The sequence below is a fragment of the Lepidochelys kempii genome, chromosome 12, assembly GCF_965140285.1.
Source record: "Lepidochelys kempii isolate rLepKem1 chromosome 12, rLepKem1.hap1, whole genome shotgun sequence".
Taxonomy (NCBI): domain Eukaryota; kingdom Metazoa; phylum Chordata; order Testudines; family Cheloniidae; genus Lepidochelys; species Lepidochelys kempii.
In genome coordinates this window covers 11,774,501-11,793,386 of record NC_136391.1, presented here as the reverse complement: position 1 = coordinate 11,793,386, position 18,886 = coordinate 11,774,501, and the positions used below count along the sequence as shown (strand labels likewise).

Below are 18,886 nucleotides of genomic sequence, written 5' to 3'. Positions count from 1 at the left end.
CTTACCATTTCTACAACTTCCACCTCTGCCTCTATTCGTAGGTGATAAAGGAAAGTAGCCAGGTCCTTCTTCATCTGAATGCTGTTGTCATCCATCTGAGCTACTGTGAAAATTCTCATTTTACACTTTCTCCAGACCTATGGGGGAAAATACAAGTTCTCAAAACATGTGAACCAGCAACTTCTTTTCTGCACAAAACAGAACTGTAATAAATATAGCATCCTTGTTTTTCAGCAGAGTTACTGTACTGGGCTCTGTGGATTTTTTTTTTAAACACATCCATACTATTGACTTTCCCATCAGAGCAATCAAGCATAGTTTAGGAGCACTGCTGATGCATTGTGTTGACAAACTGAGATGATTATCAAGCATGACTTTAACAAACAGGGTTAATGAGCCATTAATGCAAGGCAGGCCCTAAATTTGTATCCAGCCTCTCTTTTGGCTTAAAGATAACAAAGAAAAGCCATATGAGGCCAGCCCAATGGTCCTATGAACTACAACATAAGAAAAATCCCAGGTAGGTTTTTCACTGCTATGTTTCCCTTGACAAAACCCATGACCTGTTTTTTTGTTTGTTTTTTTGAGGGGGGAGGGGCTACCTCAATAAAACATTATTCATTCACTCTGGTCTGCTGCTGGTGAGACTGCCACAAAATCTTGAAATATTTCATTCTTCCGGGGTGTTTTATGATCTTTATATTCTTTTAAACTTTAAAAGAAACTAAACTTAACACTGATATATTATATGCCAAGGGTTGTGAGATTAATTTTTTTCTTGTATTCTTGTCACGACAAAACCAATCATAGCCATTACATTGGCTGATAAGTGTCCTGGCCACATCAAGTGACCCCACTGGCCAAAGCTGAAGTGGCTCCAGCAGGCCTAATATCTTCCCATCCAGCCTAAAGCCATAATGTAGGAGCCAGCAAGTTACCTGCAGAGGACAAACTGGGAAAAAGTCACCAAAAAAACCAAGGTCAGTGTATTTTAAAATCACAACATTTTGGACACAATGCGCATAAATACTGTCTTATTTTTAAAAGATACTGTACTATTTAAAGACCTTTTCAATCTCCTTATTTTAACCGTCTCTCCTCATGACAGAGAGGTTAGTGGACTCCTTTCACTTAAGGAGACCTAGGTTCCTCCTCTTTGTCTTTAATAACCACCACACTCTGAGTGCTCAAAATTTCTCAAAATAATCAAATTTGATGAAGAAGACTATAGTTTTCATAATTTGGGGTCATTTCTCAACCAGCTGTACTACCAACACTACTGTGGTCCCTCATCTTCATGATCATATTGACTTTGTTAAATTCAGTTTAATTTCTGGTACTACACCCACTTAATACAAATGAATTCTTTCTTTGCTTAAATAGTACATCATCTTCCGAATTAACACTTGCTTCATAACTTGACAGTGTTCCTCTTTTGCATGCATATAATCCAATTATATTGCAATGAAATACATCTAGTGTCTAAAATTAAGACACTCGTTAGGTCCTATAGCCCTTAGAATATCAGGGTTGGAAGGGACCCAGAAGGTCATCTAGTCCAACCCCCTTGTGAACATGGTATCCATAAGCAGTCTGCTGAGTCCTTTATGATACACATCTTATTAAATTTACATAGCTATCAACAGAAGACTGAGCAAGTCTCAAACACAGCTCCAGGAACTCTGCCTTTTCAATGTAGTACCTTTCATTTTTTTTAAAGGTAAAGATTTGTGTGTTTGTATGACCATTCCTGCTATGATCACATAGGAAATATACATTCTGCTAATACAAGAATGCATTGTACATGAGCAGAATGTACATGTGAGTCAAAAAACATTTTTTATAAATATATAATACAAGAAAAAACTTATTGAGAGAACAGTATGAGGATCTTCACTTATTCTTGGCTCACTGTTCCACACCATACACTGATGCATACAAAGCAGTTGGCAGACAAATTTGTTCTCTAGCTCTTTTCATCCTTACTTTATGCTGTTTCAGTAGAAAAGGAAGCAACATCAACATGCCTCCATCATGCACAATCCACCACACATCAATGTTGCCTTCGTTGTAACGCTCATGGTTGCTGGGATAGAAAGACACGTTTTTGGGCACCAACAGAGCCAGATGGGCAGCAGTTGTACAACGCACAGTGTCTGTGGGGAAGGGGAAGAAAGCAAACAGTCACTTTTCTATGGTACTGTAAGAGAAAATGATAGTGGAAAAGGCTATTCAGTGAGCAAGTGCCACTTACCTATAAAATCGCTGCTCACATTAAATATATGTATTTACTCCTTTTGTGTAACTGTGCAACTGTAAAGGCTTTTTATTTGAAAAAATTATAGTGTTTATTAAAAACCATTTGAAATGGCCTATAGACACATATACCTGTCAATGAGTGCCATTATTTTACATTTTACTTTTTTTGTTAATATTCATGCAAATAGTGGGAAAGTGATGCGGAACTTGCAGAATAAATCTGTTCAATCAAAAGTATAGTGTGTGTAGAGTAGTACACAGAACTTGGTTCTGTGTGTCTAACCACATGACATATCACAACTAACCAATAAATGTTTTCCAGGCTCTTGCATCTTCACTTTGTCTCCAGCCATACGGCCATCCCAAAACCACAGTGTTGTGTTTCATGCCACCTAGTCCACAGGACTGTATCAAGTGGGCAATTCCTTCTCGAACCTTGGTGGCTACAACTACTTGACAAAATCCTTTCACTTTCTCAATTTCAATCATGTTCTTAATAGTCTGGAAGATAGGCAAGGGAAAAAAGTTCTCCATTAAAATGAACTCGGGTCCTCTATATCAACTGATTATACTTCTTATGCATGTTCATACTGTAATCTACATATACTCATCAGGGGCAAAAGTTTACTACCCTATTTTGAGTAATGAAGGACAGGAGAATCATATGTAGTATAAGGCTTCATATGCTATAAGCCATTATAACAAGGCTGCAAGATATAAAGAGAACAATAATTTCATCCTTAGCAAAGATATTATCCCAGAGATATATGAATTAGCTTTCCATTTTTAAAGTACTGTCTCCCACCTCTTCAAGAGCTGCTGGGGGGGCAGGGGTGCTGGGAATGTCACGGTATGCTGTTTCTACGCAGATGTAAATGATTAAGCATTAGGAAGGGTGAAAAGGACTTTATAAGTCTTCTACCACTACATCGAATAAGCAAAATACAGCAAATGTGATGGGTTCAGAATAGCTACTGTGATGTTCAGAAAATTACAGAACACATCATCCTTTACGTGAATCAGTCAACATCATGAAACATTAGTTCTCTCAGTTTGGTGACAATGTGTCCTGTTAAATGAGTTAGAGATGTATACACATAAGATCTAGAACATAATGCAGCAGCCATGACTGCACTTAGGCATGTCTTTAAGCACTTTGGGCAACAGGCATACAGTACGCTTGTGTTTAAGAGCTTTGTTTTACTGGGGCCTGCTTTAGTTTCCACAAAATTTAATAAAAATTCACTACAATTGTGTAAAATCATTATTATATGTCAATATTTAAAGCACGCACCTGTTCAGCAGCTTGGGCCTCTCCATAACTCTCCAGGAAATTCCCTTGGATCACTGTCCCTATGATAGTCAAACCTTTGCCAGCTTTCAGCTGAGAAGCAAATGTTAACAGCCTCGGATACTTCACGTGCAAATCTTCATCTAATTTCAGAAGCACCAGCAATTGAGGCCTAGAGGAAAAGAAAAAGCAGTCTGGGTTATTCTTATAAAACTTTTTAAAAAATGTTTGCCTCACTAATTATCTTAATTATGCTTTATCATTAACACTGATACCCACAACAGTGAAGTACTGTCTCTGTACCATATGCCCAGAAGTGCACTACTTGATATTTTATTTCTTTAGACAAAGCAAATTTGGAATACTGTCTGGAGAGTCTTCTTCCATGTGGTTTTGAAGAAAGGATTTTACTAGTCTGAGTGGTCTGCATTAGCATTTTACTTACAGAAACTGATTTTCAAGAATCTGCCCAACACAAAATATATTGCATACTTCATTTATGCAATAACGCTACCTTCTAGGTCTATATGGATATTATGTACCAAACACGTGGGATTAAGATTACATTCCAAATAGACAAATGAATTTTACTTTCTTCTGACATGTGAGATACATGCAACTTCAGTCTGACATCATCAACATTTGCAAAAAGAAAAGGAGTACTTGTGGCACCTTAGAGACTAACCAATTTATTTGAGCATAAGCTTTCGTGAGCTACAGCTCGCTTCATCTGATGCATAAAGAAAGCTTGTGCTCAAATAAATTGGTTAGTCTCTAAGGTGCCACAAGTACTCCTTTTCTTTTTGCGAATACAGACTAATACGGCTGCTACTCTGAAACCCATCAACATTTGGATTTTCTTTCCCAACATTCAGCTATGAGTAACGGAATATCATGATGTATAGGATTTTGTTTGTATTATTTAAGGTAGACTTCTACTCCTCTCAATAGCTGGAGGAGTGCTCAATATCCCTATACAGCAGTGCTAGTTAGCAACATAACAGAAGCTAGATTGAGCTATGCACTTCAGAGGTGAAAGTCATGGAACAGTACAAGCTTACCTTTCAGTTAATGAGGATTTCTCAGCCCCCTAAGCCTTACTATTTTCCAGCAGCTGCACGTAGAACTCAGCTCTCTCAGAGCAAAATGCATGTTGCCCATGTAATCTGGCTTCATGCAGCAGAAGTGCAGAGGCTAGAGGGAGAAATCCTTGGCCACTATTCCAGTTTTAAAGATGGAGCCACATCAGCAACCTCTGTGCCACTACTGCAGGATATTAGGCCACTGCATCCCTGGAATCGCACGTCTTGTGTGTCATTCCCCAACTCCACTTTCTGAACTAGCCTACACTGGGCCTGAATCGAGACACCATCCACATCCCAGACAAGACAGGCTGCTGCTCTGTCTCTGCCAGGCACCCCCAGTGTAGTTAATGTAGCATGGAATATCTTACATGGGCTGCATGCATTTCACACTAAGTGTGCGGGACTTACTCACGTGCTTTGATTCCCATTAAAAGACTGAGTTCTTAAAATTCTTTTGTATTTTAAGATAGCAAAGCTCCTGTCCAGTGTCAAGCTAGATTACTTACATGTAAATTGTGGGCATTGTTTTGAACCCTGCACATGCAACCTGAAGCTCAGCAAAATCTGCATTTTGCACATCCAAAATGCCTACCTCCAGTTCTTGGTGTGGGGAGGACCTTCTTCCAGTCTTAGCAAGGCATATCTGGCAGCACTGAGTGACAGACCCCGAATACCATCGCCCCATTCCTTCTCTGCACTGCAAAGAAATCACATATTTTAGTGAATACATGATTTGAGATCTGCTGATGAAAAGCGGTATATATGAGCTAGGTAGTATTATTTCAGCAGTGTTTATCTTCCTTGCTCTTGCATGGAAGTCATAATTACTTTACAACAAATTTACGGATGTGCTTCACAACCTAATGTACTCACAGGGATGAACTGCAAGATGTATTTCAAGCAAACACATCAGGTAGAGAATCATAGAACTGGAAGGGACTTCAAGAGGTCATCTAGTCCAGTCCCCTGCACTTAAGGCAGGACTAAGTATTATCTAGACCATCCCTGATAGGTGTTTGTCCAACCTGCTCTTAAAAATCCTCAATGATGGAGATTCATTCCACAACCTCCCTAGGCAATTTATTCCAGTGGTTAACCACTCTGACAGGAAGTTTTTCCTAATGTCCAACCTAAACCGCCCTTGCTGCAATTTAAGCCTATTGCTTCTTGTCCTATCCTCAAAGGTTAAGAAGAACAATTTTTCTCCCTCCTCCTTGTAACAACTTTTTATGTACTTGAAAACTGTTATCATGTCCCCTCTCAGTCTTCTCTTCTTCAGACTAAACAAAAGCAATTTTTTCAATCTTCCCTCATAGGTCATGTTTTCTAGACCTTTAATCATTTTTGTTGCTCTTCTCTGGACTTTCTCCAATTTGTCCACATCTTTCCTGAAATGTGGCGCCCAGAACTGGACACAATACTCCAGTTGAGGCCTAATCAGCACGGAGTAGAGCGGAAGAATTACTTCTCGTGTCTTGCTTACAATACTGCTAATACCTCCCAGAATGATGTTTGCTTTTTTTGCAACAGCGTTACCCTGTTGACTCTCATTTAGCTTGTGATCCATTATGTCCCCCAGATCCCTTTCCACAGTACTCCTTCCTAGGCAGTCGTTTCCCATTTTGTATGTGTGAAACTGATTGCTCCTTCCTAAATGGAGTACTTTGCAAATTATAAATCACTCCTGTCTGTGGTTGAGATTTCCTTGGAACATCATCATGCATGAACCACACCATGTGCTTCACCATCTGATTTGTGAAGATGAAGTTATGCGGCCAAACTACCAGTCTAAGAGACTGAGAATAGTAATCTAATGCATCCCAAGCAAGGCTGAGTTTGGGTGCTGGTTATCTCCCCAAGACTCTCTTAAAAACCTTTACCACGTGACCAATTTATGAGCCACGTGGAATGGCTCTAGAGAGGGCTGCATTCAGGTCTCCTTGGCTAGAAGTAGTCAAAGGTCAAAGAGGGTAAAGTGGAGCAGGGAACTAGATGCCCAAAATAGACCTCCAGTTCCCGCTATCACACAGATTTCAAGAAACATCTTGCAGATGCTTACCCAAGATGCTTACATCCTGATCTAATAAATTCTTTTTGGAATCATCACCACAAAGCAGTTGGAAAAATACTCCCATGTAGAAAATGAATACCATAGACACAAGGCAATACCCATTCATGTGCCGAACCAATAAAGGGTAAGTAAGTCCAAGTCTCCTCTTACCCTGCTCCTTCTGAAAATACTTACCCTTGATATTCAATGTACTTGTAAATCATGCCTGCAATGAGCATAGCCACCAGAGCATAATACCAGGATGAAATGAACATCAACGCAAGACAAATACTCATGCCTAAAAATGATAAAGCCCTGGGAGGGGAAAAAATAGGTATTAGCAAGTACCTGGGGAAAAAGAGCTAAAATCTTGAAGTATCTGCTACAAACCCACTGGTTATTTTAATTGCTTTCCCCCTTAAAGTTTTTCACCTTCTGTATCCTCTCTCCTGAAGAGATGGCAATAAAAAGCAACCAATAACTCCCATCACCACTGCTGTAATATACTGTATTGTGGGGATGATGCTATTACTACATTAATCACCACAATTCTGGTCCACACTAAACAGAGGAGTTTCTTCCTGCATCCCTGACTACTACCAGATGGATAGAAGAAATCCAGCAGCCTTAACCAAGTCCCTCCTGACAGCCCCAGGGCACTGCAGAATCTTTCCATCTTCTCAGCCACCCAAAGGTGGCCCAAGACACAATTTCAGTAACGAGGTGCCTTCAAGACTAGCTGCAAAAGCCACCTACAGAAACACTCCATGCCCGTGATCAGCAGCAGAAACACATACTAACATCCCCTCTATTAGGAAGCTCTTCACCTCATATGAAGGGTTAACAACAGTCTTCCAAATCCCTTCAGTAGACCACAGAATACGGACTAGAGTAGACCAAAGTCTACACTGAGTCATTTGCTTACCAATGATAGTATTTAAATCGGGGCCGCCAATTTGGAGTTCTTAAAAGTGTTTGTACTGCACATGCCAGATTGACAAAGAGGTAACACATCAAGAAAAACCTGTAGAGAAGGAACAATTTAGCACACGTTAGTTTTTGACACAAACTGTAAAAATGGAAAGGTCTGAATGTCACTCACATAACACCAAAACCAATATCTGTTTTGCCACAAGAGGCTATACCTCCAATTTGTTACTAAAGACAGGCCTAAACTGTTAATACTAATTAGGTGTAAAGGTTAGAGACTCTTTACGAATGAATCTAATCACATTCCTTCTGTCCAGTTGCTGAGCACCAAACATGATACGGTTTTCTAAAGGGAGGCCCAATCCAGCTTTGTCAGAAAAAATGTTCACTCATGATATATTTCAGAGGCATGACAATTGACATGTTAATTAAGATGGATGTCAGGTCATTTGTAGTCCTTAAATAAATGGAACTTCTGTTCCAGTACCTATTGTATTTATCTAAAATTGAGGTTCTAAAAGGTAATCACATTAACAGAATTCACAGTGACTTCTGTTAATCTTGTAACAGTGACTCTGTTCCTTACATAGAGAGAATTGGAGCCACCATGTCAAGGGAAGCTATAAGAATTCCGAGTTCAGCAATTAATGCTGTTAGCAGAAGCGCCCATGTTGGTTCACCATTTGCTTTCCCATGACCGAAAACCTAAACAAAAAAAAAGAAAAGGAACATTATTTATTTGTACTATCACACTTGACTCATAGCTTAACTTGACACTGCTTACAAATATGTTCAGTAACAGTCTAAAACAGAATCTATTTCCCACTTCAAAGATAGCATGCAGCGGGGGATTTTCATATCTTTCACTGAAGGACAAGGACAGAAGTCCAGCTAGCCGCTAAATCCAATCCCTACTCCATTGAGTTTGATGTCAGACTCCTTAATGATACAAAAAATACTCATCTAAATCCTCCCTTCAACGCACACCTGCCTTTTTTTTATTTTAAGCACAGACCCTCACTTTGAAAAGGGGCAGTGTGCGAAAAATCTAGTTTTAGAGTGGGGAATCCTTGTCCGATCTCCCTTTCTTCCCCTTTCTAGGAAGAACCTTCCCCTGCTTTTAACAAGATTAAGCAAGAAGCTAGTCAGAGAAGAGGCAATAGTGGTCTGCAACCAGTAGACAGCAACTAAGAAGTGAAGATATGGCTCCTGCTCCAATGCATGAAACCTGACTGAGGCCCTACTCTAGGAGCAACACTGAAGAAGGGTGAGAGATGACCACTGACTCTCAAGGTCCAAATATCTCATAGCGAGAGGGGCTGGAGGATTCTCAGCAGTCCCACCCCTCCTAGCACTAGATCAAAATGTAGGCAGGGTTAGTAGTGGGGCTGGTAGGCTTGAGAACAGGGACTGGGAACTTGAAGCTTAGTGGCCTGATTTCTGTATAACCATCCTGCAACTTGGCAATCAGGTTTCTGATATCTGCCAAATACATCTACATATTCCAATTTCCTTCTGCCAGTCTCAAGGAAAATAACCTTACCCCACTGGCTAGGTCATGGGGTTCGTGTATGCTGCGTACAGCACAATGAATGTTCTTTAATATTTACAAACCCATAGGAAAGGAATAATGTTGTCCTTGGCTATAGCTTGCAGTAGCCGTGGGGCTCCAGTGAGGCTCTGTAAGCCTGCTCCGCAGGTAGAGAAGAATGAGCCTATCACAATGACCCATGGTGAGGGCCAAGAAAGTGTGCCCACCACTAAGTTCTTGTTCACCGCATCACCATACCTGTAGGATAAAGAAAGGTTAGCCAGTCCTATATTTCACTTGGACAGAGTCTGTCTTATCCAAATGTAAGCCAACAAGAAGTAGGTTAGATTTTATTTAACAAAAATTTCCAGCAACTTCTTGAACAGAAAACTGCAATATAGGAAAAAATCTGAATCAGTAGCCCAAGCGATCCCCTACAAGATAACCACTACTGGAAAGAAGGTTGCACCCATTTTCCAAGGACAACAATCTGAAAAGTCGCTTCTGTCTTTAAGTTATTGATAACACTTCTACTGCCTTGTTAACCAAGCACTCGTTTCTGTTCATCTGCTGAGAAGCCATCCTTATTACATTGAAACCGAGCTCTCCTGTTTATTTAAACAACCAGTGACACCTACGTTTTTCTGCCCTAAGTCTTTTAGCATGCAATAACCACCATTAAGTACGGACACTGGTTGTACAATCCCCAATATCAGACTCATACAAAAAGCTTCAGTGACGTTAGACCTTTCCAACCAGATCATAGCCTCATGCCAAACTTTATGAACAAGCAGTTCCCTGCTTGTCCCCTGACAGATGATCCTCGTGGGAGCTTTCAGAAATGCTGTGTGCAGATTCCAGCATTAGGATAACTATCATTACTCGATTTACAGGGTTAAGAACCTAAGGGTAAGAAACATGATCATCAAACATGGCAACATTTTCCTAATTATAAATGGCTGCTTGGATTTGACCATGTTCATGTCCCCTTTTTATTCTTAATTCACAAGCAGAATTTTGGTCACAAGCATTTAAGAGAAACAGCCGTATAAATACCCGTATGTGAGCAAGACCACATATGAGCAGACATGATCATGCACTATCTTAATGAGCAGTCATTCTGGATTAAAAAGTTTCAGCCATTCAATCAAAGCATAAAAAACATTATCCTCCAACTTGTGCCCACACTCCCCACGAGTAACAGAGAGCAAACTATTAATTTTAACAACTATCTGCTAAGATCACATTGGCCCAAGATTGTCTATACTATTAGAAAGAACAGGAGTACTTGTGGCCCCTTAGAGACTTACAAATTTATTTGAGCATAAGCTTTCGTGGGCTACAGCCCACTTCATCAGATGCATAGAATGGAACATATAATAAGTATACACATCTATATATACAGAGAACATGAAAAAGTGGAGTAAGAGGCTAATTAATTAAGATGAGCTATTATCAGCAGGAGAAAAACACTTTTGTAGTGATAATCAAGATGGCCCATTTGGACAGTTGCCAAGAAGGTGTGAGGATACTTAACGTGGGGAAATAGATTCAATATGTGTAATGACCCAGCCACTCCCAACCTCTATTCAAATCCACGTTATGGATCCACGTAATGGTATCTAGTTTGTATATTAATTCAAGCTCAGCGGTTTCTCGTTGGAGTCTGTTTTTGAAGCTTTTCTGTTGCAAAACTGCCACCTTTAAATCTGTTACTGAGTGGCCAGAGAGGTTGAAGTTTTCTCCTACTGGTTTTTGAATGTTATGATTCCTGATGTCAGATTTGTGTCCATTTATTCTTTTGCATAGAGACTGTCCGGTTTGGCCAATGTACATGGCAGAGGGGTATTGCTGGCACATGATGGCATATATCACATTGGTAGATGTGCAGGTGAACGAGCCCCTGATGGCGTGGCTAATGTGATTAGGTCCTATGATGGTGTCCCCTGAATAGATATGTGGACACAGTTGGCAACGGGCTTTGTTGCAAGGATAGGTTCCTGGGTTAGTGTTTTTGTTGTATGGTGTGTGGTTGCTGGAGAGTATTTGCTTCAGGTTGGGGGTCTGTCTGTAAGCAAGGACTGGTCTGTCTCCTAACATCTGTGAGAGTGAGGGATCATTTTTCAAGATAGGTTGTAGATCTTTGATGATGCGCTGGAGAGGTTTTAGTTCGGGGCTGAAGGTGACAGCTAGTGATGTTCTGTTATTTTCTTTGTTGGGCCTATCCTGTAGTAGGTGACTTCTGGGTACTCTTCTGGCTCTGTCAATCTGTTTCTTCACTTCAGCAGGTGGGTATTGTAGTTGTAAGAACGCTTGATAGAGATCTTATAGGTGTTTGTCTCTGTCTGAGGGGTTGAAGCAAATGCAGTTGTATCTTAGAGCTTGTCTGTAGACAACGAATCATGTGGTGTGTCCTGGATGGAAGCTGGAGGCATGTAAGTAGGTATAGCGGTCAGTAGGTTTCCGGTAGAGGGTGGTGTTTATGTGACCGTTGCTTATTAGCACAGTAGTTTCCAGGAAATGGACTGCTTGTGTGGATTGGTCTAGGCTGAGGTTGATGGTGGGATGGAAATTGTTGAAATCATGGTGGAATTCTTCAAGGGCTTCTTTTCCATGGGTCCAGATGATGAAGATGTCATCAATGTAGCGCAAGTAGAGTAGGGGCATTAGAGGATGAGAACTAAGGAACCGTTGTTCTAAGTCAACCATAAAAATGTTGGCATACTGTGGGGCCATGCGGGTACCCATAGCAGTGCCGCTGACTTGAAGGTATATATTGTCCCCAAATGTGAAATTGTTGTGGGTGAAGACAAAGTCACAAAGGTCAGCCACCATGTTCTCTGTATGTGTGTGTATATATATTGTCTTACTATATGTTCCATTCTATGCATCTGATGAAGTGGGCTGTAGCCCACGAAAGCTTATGCTCAAATAAATTTGTTAGTCTCTAAGGTGCCACAAGTACTCCTGTTCTTTTCGCAGATACAGACTAACATGGCTGCTACTCTGAAACCTAACTATTAGACAAATTCTCACAAATAGTCAATACATTTGGAGGAATCAAAAATTAGTTTCTCAGGAGGAAAAAGGGCTGAATTCATCAGATAATTTATTTGCAAGGAAAAATTTCACCAGGTCTAGTAAGGAGGCAGAGAGGGAGAACAAGGGAGCAAAGATGAAGTTCAGTGTTCAGATAACATCAGTGGGTTTTTGATTTTCTAGGAAGTCAACTGTAATGGCAAGAAATTGATCTTTGAACCTAGTACCTCTTGGAACTCAAAAGGCAACACGTGATGCAAGGCAAAATGGGTAAAATGTTCTTCTGAAGACCCTACACTGCTAGAGATTGGAGGGAGCAGTCACACAAAGCAAAGGGAAGTGCAGAACCCATTCGTCCAAAGTATTCTTTACATTTTGAATGCAGATATGCCTAAGAGACAGCTCTAGTCAGGTGTGAAGATGAAGGCAAAGACTAAAAGATTCATTGGCCAAAGCCAGGGCGCAACCTCCCCTACCATGTGATAGGTAAAATATTTTCATCTTACTTACTTATCTCTAAGAACAACACCCTCTATGCAGGCTCCAAATAGTAATACACTGCTGAAATCTTGAGTACAGAGTACATTAAGGAAGGTAATTTTATTTAGACATGATAAATCAATGCAATTATATTGAACATCCTTAAAGCTCTATGTTTGCCCCTGTGCAAATGATTATGATACAGTGGTATCCTCTATATAGTCAGATATCATGATCACTTGAGGTATGCGGGGCAGTGAGTTGTTAATATCACCCAACGTACATATGTATCTTTAATAGTTAAGAGACAAATATGATTAAATTGTTGTTCCAAAATTCAAATTTAAGAAAGACTGGATTAAAGAGACATGGTTAATGTTTTTAATAAAATCAGTTTTCCACTTCAAAACTCCCCAGTGGGAGCTGAAAGCCCTAAAGGAGACTGCTTTGAACAGGACATTAACAGACCAAGGGAAGCGTAAGCCAGCAACCATGCCCCAAACAGAAGAGCTCCAGTCTGGTAGGATGTGACCCAGCGAAAGTGTAACTTGGAGTAGATCAATTACTGATCTAGACACTTTGACAAACCCCAAGGGTCCTGGATGGGGACCAGGTGGAGTGGGCCTGGGTCGCCCTACCATGCCTGCATGGTCCCTTGTAAAAACAGAACTAAGGAGGGATTGAGGCCTGCTGCATACAATTTGGCCGGGACGCCCTCTGAATGACTACGCCGCCAGAAACTGTAAGGCCACTGCCTGACCACTAAGCCAGCCGGTCACCAGACTGTCCCGTTACATCAACATACAAACAACAACTTCTGGAACAAAAAGGTCCACTCCGGAAGTGCCATATGGGAGCTCTCTGGAAGACAGCAGGAGTATGACATGGAGTACATTGTCCCTTTGACAATCCCCTGATCTGCAGCTTGGCAGATGTGCCAGAAGACACTTGCAAGCTACAGTTCATGTGCCATCCTGGTTCACATTTAGTTTTCAGAAGAGCTTATTAGCAGAATATCAGCAGCTAATTTTAGAGTTGTCTGGTCTACACTGATTCCTTTTATTCTAACTTTCCGTCCCCACCCCAATTCCATTTCTTATTCAACAACCTTGCTACTATATCTTGCCATCTCTGGCTACTTTGATGATCCTTATGTGCCCTTTTACACAGACATTTGCTTACAAATTATTAGACAGCACACATTGCCCTCCCTTTACTCAAAATTAAAAACCTATTTGTTTAAAAAGGTACTGTGATCTAGAATTTCCTGCATTTAAGGTTCTTCCCCATCTTACCAGCTGGCAATGGTAATGGATCTCTGCATTCTGCCAGCCCAAGATACCACTGACTGCTAGTCAGCTTTATTAAAGGAGCAAATAACAGCAGCTAGAAAGCAAAGAGATAGAAAGGGGAGGAAGTTACATGCTCTCAATTGAACCAGTGTTTATGTTCTTTCACTGACATATGATAATCATAGGAGTATTTATAATCAACTGAAAACAGTGCAATGAACCAGGAACACAAATAATAATAAAAGTTCAATTGAGTCACAATGTGCTAGAATTCCATTCTACTTTTAAAGGATACAGACGAGTGATGTGGTGACAATCGCCAGAATTGTTCCAACAGGAATAGATTTTTGTGCATCTTTGAGGTCTCCTGATCTGTTTGAACCAGCCATGATACCTAAACATAGATTTCAGTTTAAGAAAATGTTTCTGGAAACACCACAAGAGATCAAAGAAAGTTAATTAAAAATCGCACAAAACCCTTTCCCAGTATTCACCAGTCACTGAAGGGAAGAAGATGCCAACTAGTACTGTGAAGGAAGTGGCTATATCCGCAAACACATAAAGGTGAAGGTTGCTTTTCAGCCCCGGTACATCAACTGATGGATGATCAGCTTTTTCCAGTATCTCTCCTTTCTCCATATAATTGCTCCACAGATTATCTGGGGGGGCGGGAGGAGGGCAGGAAAGGGGAGTTACCACCACAAAAAGAGAGCAGTAAATACAGGTTAACCCAAACCTAACTTACTGAACTCTTAATTATCTACTCAAAGCAATAACAGGCTGGAGTGAAACATAGTGGGTTACTACAGTTACAAATCTAGACACACAAAACGTCCAAAACAGAAAACGTTTCCATCGAATTTTCATGCAAACTTTTTACAAGAGCAATGAACATGTTTGGATTATCACCACACAAACCAACTGCCTAGAAAGGTTTATGCAACATTTATTTTTTGATTCTATAAAGTTAACAAACTGATGTCATATCATTCTAACATACCACTTAAATAGACTTGCTCTAACCAAAGCAACATAAGTTTAGCATTGTCCCATAAATTAGGCATATTAAATGAAAGAGTGTACATAACTGAAGAAACCTAGGTAACCCGGACCAGATATCTGGATGGAAGTTATTTTATTTTTTAGGAAGTGGAAGTATTATGACACTGCATGGATTTGCATTTAACTAATGCTTCGACAATGCATGGAATAAGCAGTGAGTATGTCTGCTAATTTTCCTTGTTAAATAGGAACTTTATGAACATATAGACATCACCTGCACACAGCAAACTTTCCCTTTAATTCTTGTTTAGAGTGAGCATTTTGTAGTATTATATACTGTAGCTTTGCAGTAGGTTTGTAGAGAGCAAGGACACATAAATCACGCTCATGCACACACTTCTATGCTTCTTCCAGCTAGAATCTACTATGTTATAAATCTGAATACGTAATATCCTACCACTGCTCTCCAACCCAGACATTTTAGCCTGGTTTTGAAGAGTTATATAGTATGCCCAGGTTAATTCGCCCTACAATATTACTATTGTTGAGTTTCTATTGCAAATATCAGTCTCAGTCAGTCAGTTTAGTAGAACTGAAAGTAAGCCTCTTATCTAGAAAAGTGATTAACACCATCTACTCTACAGTATTCTAACAGTTTTCTTCAAAAGGGTTTTCTTAACTGTAATTACATTTCTTTGGTGCTTTTTCTCTACAAGCATAGAACAGCTCAATCCACCTCAACGGCTATACATGCCTCTTAACAAGAGGATATCCTTTGATCCAACCGTGTTTTGTATCATACCTTTTAAAATGCCACTTGCAGCTCCAGGAATACCTGCTATCTCCGTAACATTGTTGAGCAGAAAATATTCATCACAATTATCAGTTGTTAAGTTAGAACTATGGCAGAAGAGTTCCCAGAGCTTGGTGGCCACAGTCATATTGCCCACAATTGTTGTTTTGGCACAAACATCAAAATGATCTCTCGTCAGGGTCCTGTTGCCGAGCATGCAAATCCTGGAAGGGGAATGAGAGAGTCATTTAGAACCACATACTAAGCAAAGATGGTTACTCACATCAGATGTTACTTGGAAAGTGTAGCTTTTTCCTTTCCATACACTGCGATTTTAAAGTGGTTCTCCTCCCCAACAACATGTTCCAGATTTGAGACTCTCCTGGGCAGCAGAACCAGGAGTGTATATGTTGATGTTGTTTTGTTTTAATATTCAAAATGAAAATATATTTATTTCTCTCTCCATTGCCCCTCAGTGTCCCACTTCCAGGCTGCAGCTCGGGATATTTGCCTACAAGTAGGGCTGGCAGTTCTGAAGATCAGCAGCATCTGAAAGGTATGTGCCACCTACTGCCCCTTCCCCCATGAGGGGGATGCAGAACAGATGGAGGGAAAGAATTATAAGGCACAAGCCTTGGATTTGTGAGACCAGGGGGTCAATTTCCTCCTCTGCCACAGACTTCCTTTGTGTCCTTGGGCAAGTCTCTTAGTCTCTCTCTCTCTCCCCCTCAGTTCTCTATAAAATGGGGACAATAGCACTTCCCTATGTCACTGGGGTGCTCAAAGGATAAATACATGAAAGACTGTGAAGTGCTCAGATACTAAACTAATGGGGCCATATGAGGTACAGTCTGACCAAGCCTAGATCACCAGTGTGAATATCAGGTCACTACTACGTTTCTCCAGCTGGTTTGTCGGGAGTGGAGAGAAGAGAAATTCAGGAAGTTTCATTGTGGCTGTAATCCATGATAAAAAAGATATTAGCCAACATTTTTGCTCTACTTTTATGCATGAGTGACTGAAAGACCGTACTTAGAGTAGTTACCAATGGTTCACTGTCAAACTGGCAGGGGGGAAAAATGGGGAGTGTGTATACAATAGGGTCCCACAGGGGTTCGTCCTGGATCAAGTACTATTCAATATATTCATTAATTACTAGAACAACAGAGTGGAAAGTATGCTTATAAAATTTGCAGATGACACCAAGCTAGAAAGGGTTGCAAGCACTTTGGAGGACAGGACTAGAATTCAGAATGACCTTAACAAACTGGAGAATTGGTCTGAAATCAACAAGTTGAAATTCAATAAAGAGAAGTGTGAAGTACTATACCTAGCAAAGAAAAATCAAATACACGAGTACAAAAGGGGGAATAACTGGCTAGGCAATAGTACTGCTGAAAAGGACTGGTGGATCACAAATTTAATATGACCAACAATCCAATACAGTTTCTAAAAAGGCTAATATAATTCTGGGGCATATTAACAGGAGTGTCATATGTAAGACACGGAGGTAACTGTCCCACTCTACTTGGCACCGGTGAAATTTCAGTTGAGGTACCGTGTCCAGTTTTGGGTGCCATACTTTAGGAAAGATGTGAACAAATTGGAGAGAGTCCAGAGAAGAGCAACAAAAATGATAAAAGGTTTAGAAAGCATGATCTATTAGACAAGGATTTTTAAAATGGCCATGTTTAATCTCGGGAAAAGAAGGCTTGGGTGGATACCTGATAACAGTCTTCAAATATGATATGGGCTGTTATAAAGAGGACTTTCATTAATTATTCTCCATGTCCATTGACAGTAGGACAAAAAGTAATAGTTTCCAACAAGGAAGATTTAGGTAAATGTTAGGAGAAATTTTCTAACTATAAAGATAGTTTAGTTCTGGAAGAGGCTTCTAAAGAAGATTGTGGTATCCCCTAACTGAAGGTATTTAATAATAGATTGGAAAAAATCTGTCAGGGGATGGTCCTGCCTCTTGACTCAAGATCCTTTCCAGCCCCACATAAGTGCCAGCATGAGTAGACAAGCAGAGGGAAGCATTCGCTAAATAAGAGAAAGCCGCAGGGAGAGAGAAACACTGTATTTTTAATTTATTCCTGATCATTTGTATGTGAGTTTGTTTTTTGTTTTTTATCCACTTCCTTTGAAGTCAATGGTAAAACTCCCACTCTTCACTGCAATGGTGCAGACTGGGCTCTACATGCAAAGTGGGGGCCAGTAGAGGGTTGTGGCTACTCATTTAGCATGACACTACTTTTGTCAAGTGAAAAATTTGTCTGATTAAGCTACCCTAACTGCACGGCATAATCCCCTGCTACCATTGCCGGTGCTGTGCATTCCCTGGTACAGTGTAAGCCTGCATTGAACTTACAACACAAAAGACTAAGTCAACTGTACTCTGGCTCAGAACTAAAGCAACTTTGCAACATAAAATGAACTGATGCCATGTGAGGAAAGTTTATGTTGTATCTTGAGTATCTGCTTCTCTGTTTCTGTATGTGGGGGAACAGGTTAAAAAGTGTCAACATCCATCCATCTTCCTCTACCTGTGCAGAAGACACTATCCTAGTGGAATTGGCTGAAGATGGTAAAGGTTAACGGTGTGTTTATTTTAGGCTAAGGAGCTTTGTTTCATGGGTTTATCGAACTATGCTCACTGCAACATAAAATTTATCATTCCTAAAGTAAATAATTTTTATAGCACATAAGTGCTGCCATATTTGCTGGGTAACTTTAGTATAACTTCCATTGAATCAGGGCTTCCAAATGGCAACCAAAGATATTTCTGACTTGCAGGTTGACATACCCAGCCAGCAAGATTACTTACGGAAATGCAGGGGGATCGAAGATGGACTTGATAGCTCCAGCATAAATGGACAATATGGATATTATTACACAGGCCAAGAAGAGAGAAGCAAATTTGTTAACATATTTCACTCCTACAAAAACTACCACAGCCATAAAGGTGAGGAATATGGTTCCATAAACTCTCATGTTGTTCAGCGTAGCACTTGATGTATCATGGGCACCAGTGGAATGAAAAATTGCTGCTTGCGGTGCAATGTATGTCTGAAATAGAAAACAAAAAGTTAACTAAAGGCTGCAGTAAGACAACAAGAGTTTCAAATATA

At 40.2% G+C, this 18,886-nt stretch overlaps 1 protein-coding gene across 1 annotated transcript in view; it reads right to left on the bottom strand.

The window, feature by feature from the left end:
• The window catches only part of SLC12A4 (solute carrier family 12 member 4), a 75,283-nt gene that overhangs the window by 8,461 nt on the left and 47,936 nt on the right, over positions 1–18,886 (bottom strand). Inside the window, exons 7-20 of the mRNA XM_073307579.2 lie at positions 18,583–18,824; positions 15,762–15,976; positions 14,452–14,616; positions 14,253–14,351; positions 12,696–12,753; positions 9,230–9,404; positions 8,202–8,320; positions 7,611–7,709; positions 6,881–7,000; positions 5,228–5,332; positions 3,554–3,722; positions 2,565–2,760; positions 1,987–2,156; positions 6–137 (exon numbers count right to left, since the gene is read on the bottom strand). Coding sequence (XP_073163680.2) covers positions 6–137; positions 1,987–2,156; positions 2,565–2,760; positions 3,554–3,722; positions 5,228–5,332; positions 6,881–7,000; positions 7,611–7,709; positions 8,202–8,320; positions 9,230–9,404; positions 12,696–12,753; positions 14,253–14,351; positions 14,452–14,616; positions 15,762–15,976; positions 18,583–18,824 — 2,064 coding nt within the window. The remainder of the gene's footprint in view (positions 1–5; positions 138–1,986; positions 2,157–2,564; positions 2,761–3,553; positions 3,723–5,227; positions 5,333–6,880; positions 7,001–7,610; positions 7,710–8,201; positions 8,321–9,229; positions 9,405–12,695; positions 12,754–14,252; positions 14,352–14,451; positions 14,617–15,761; positions 15,977–18,582; positions 18,825–18,886) is intronic.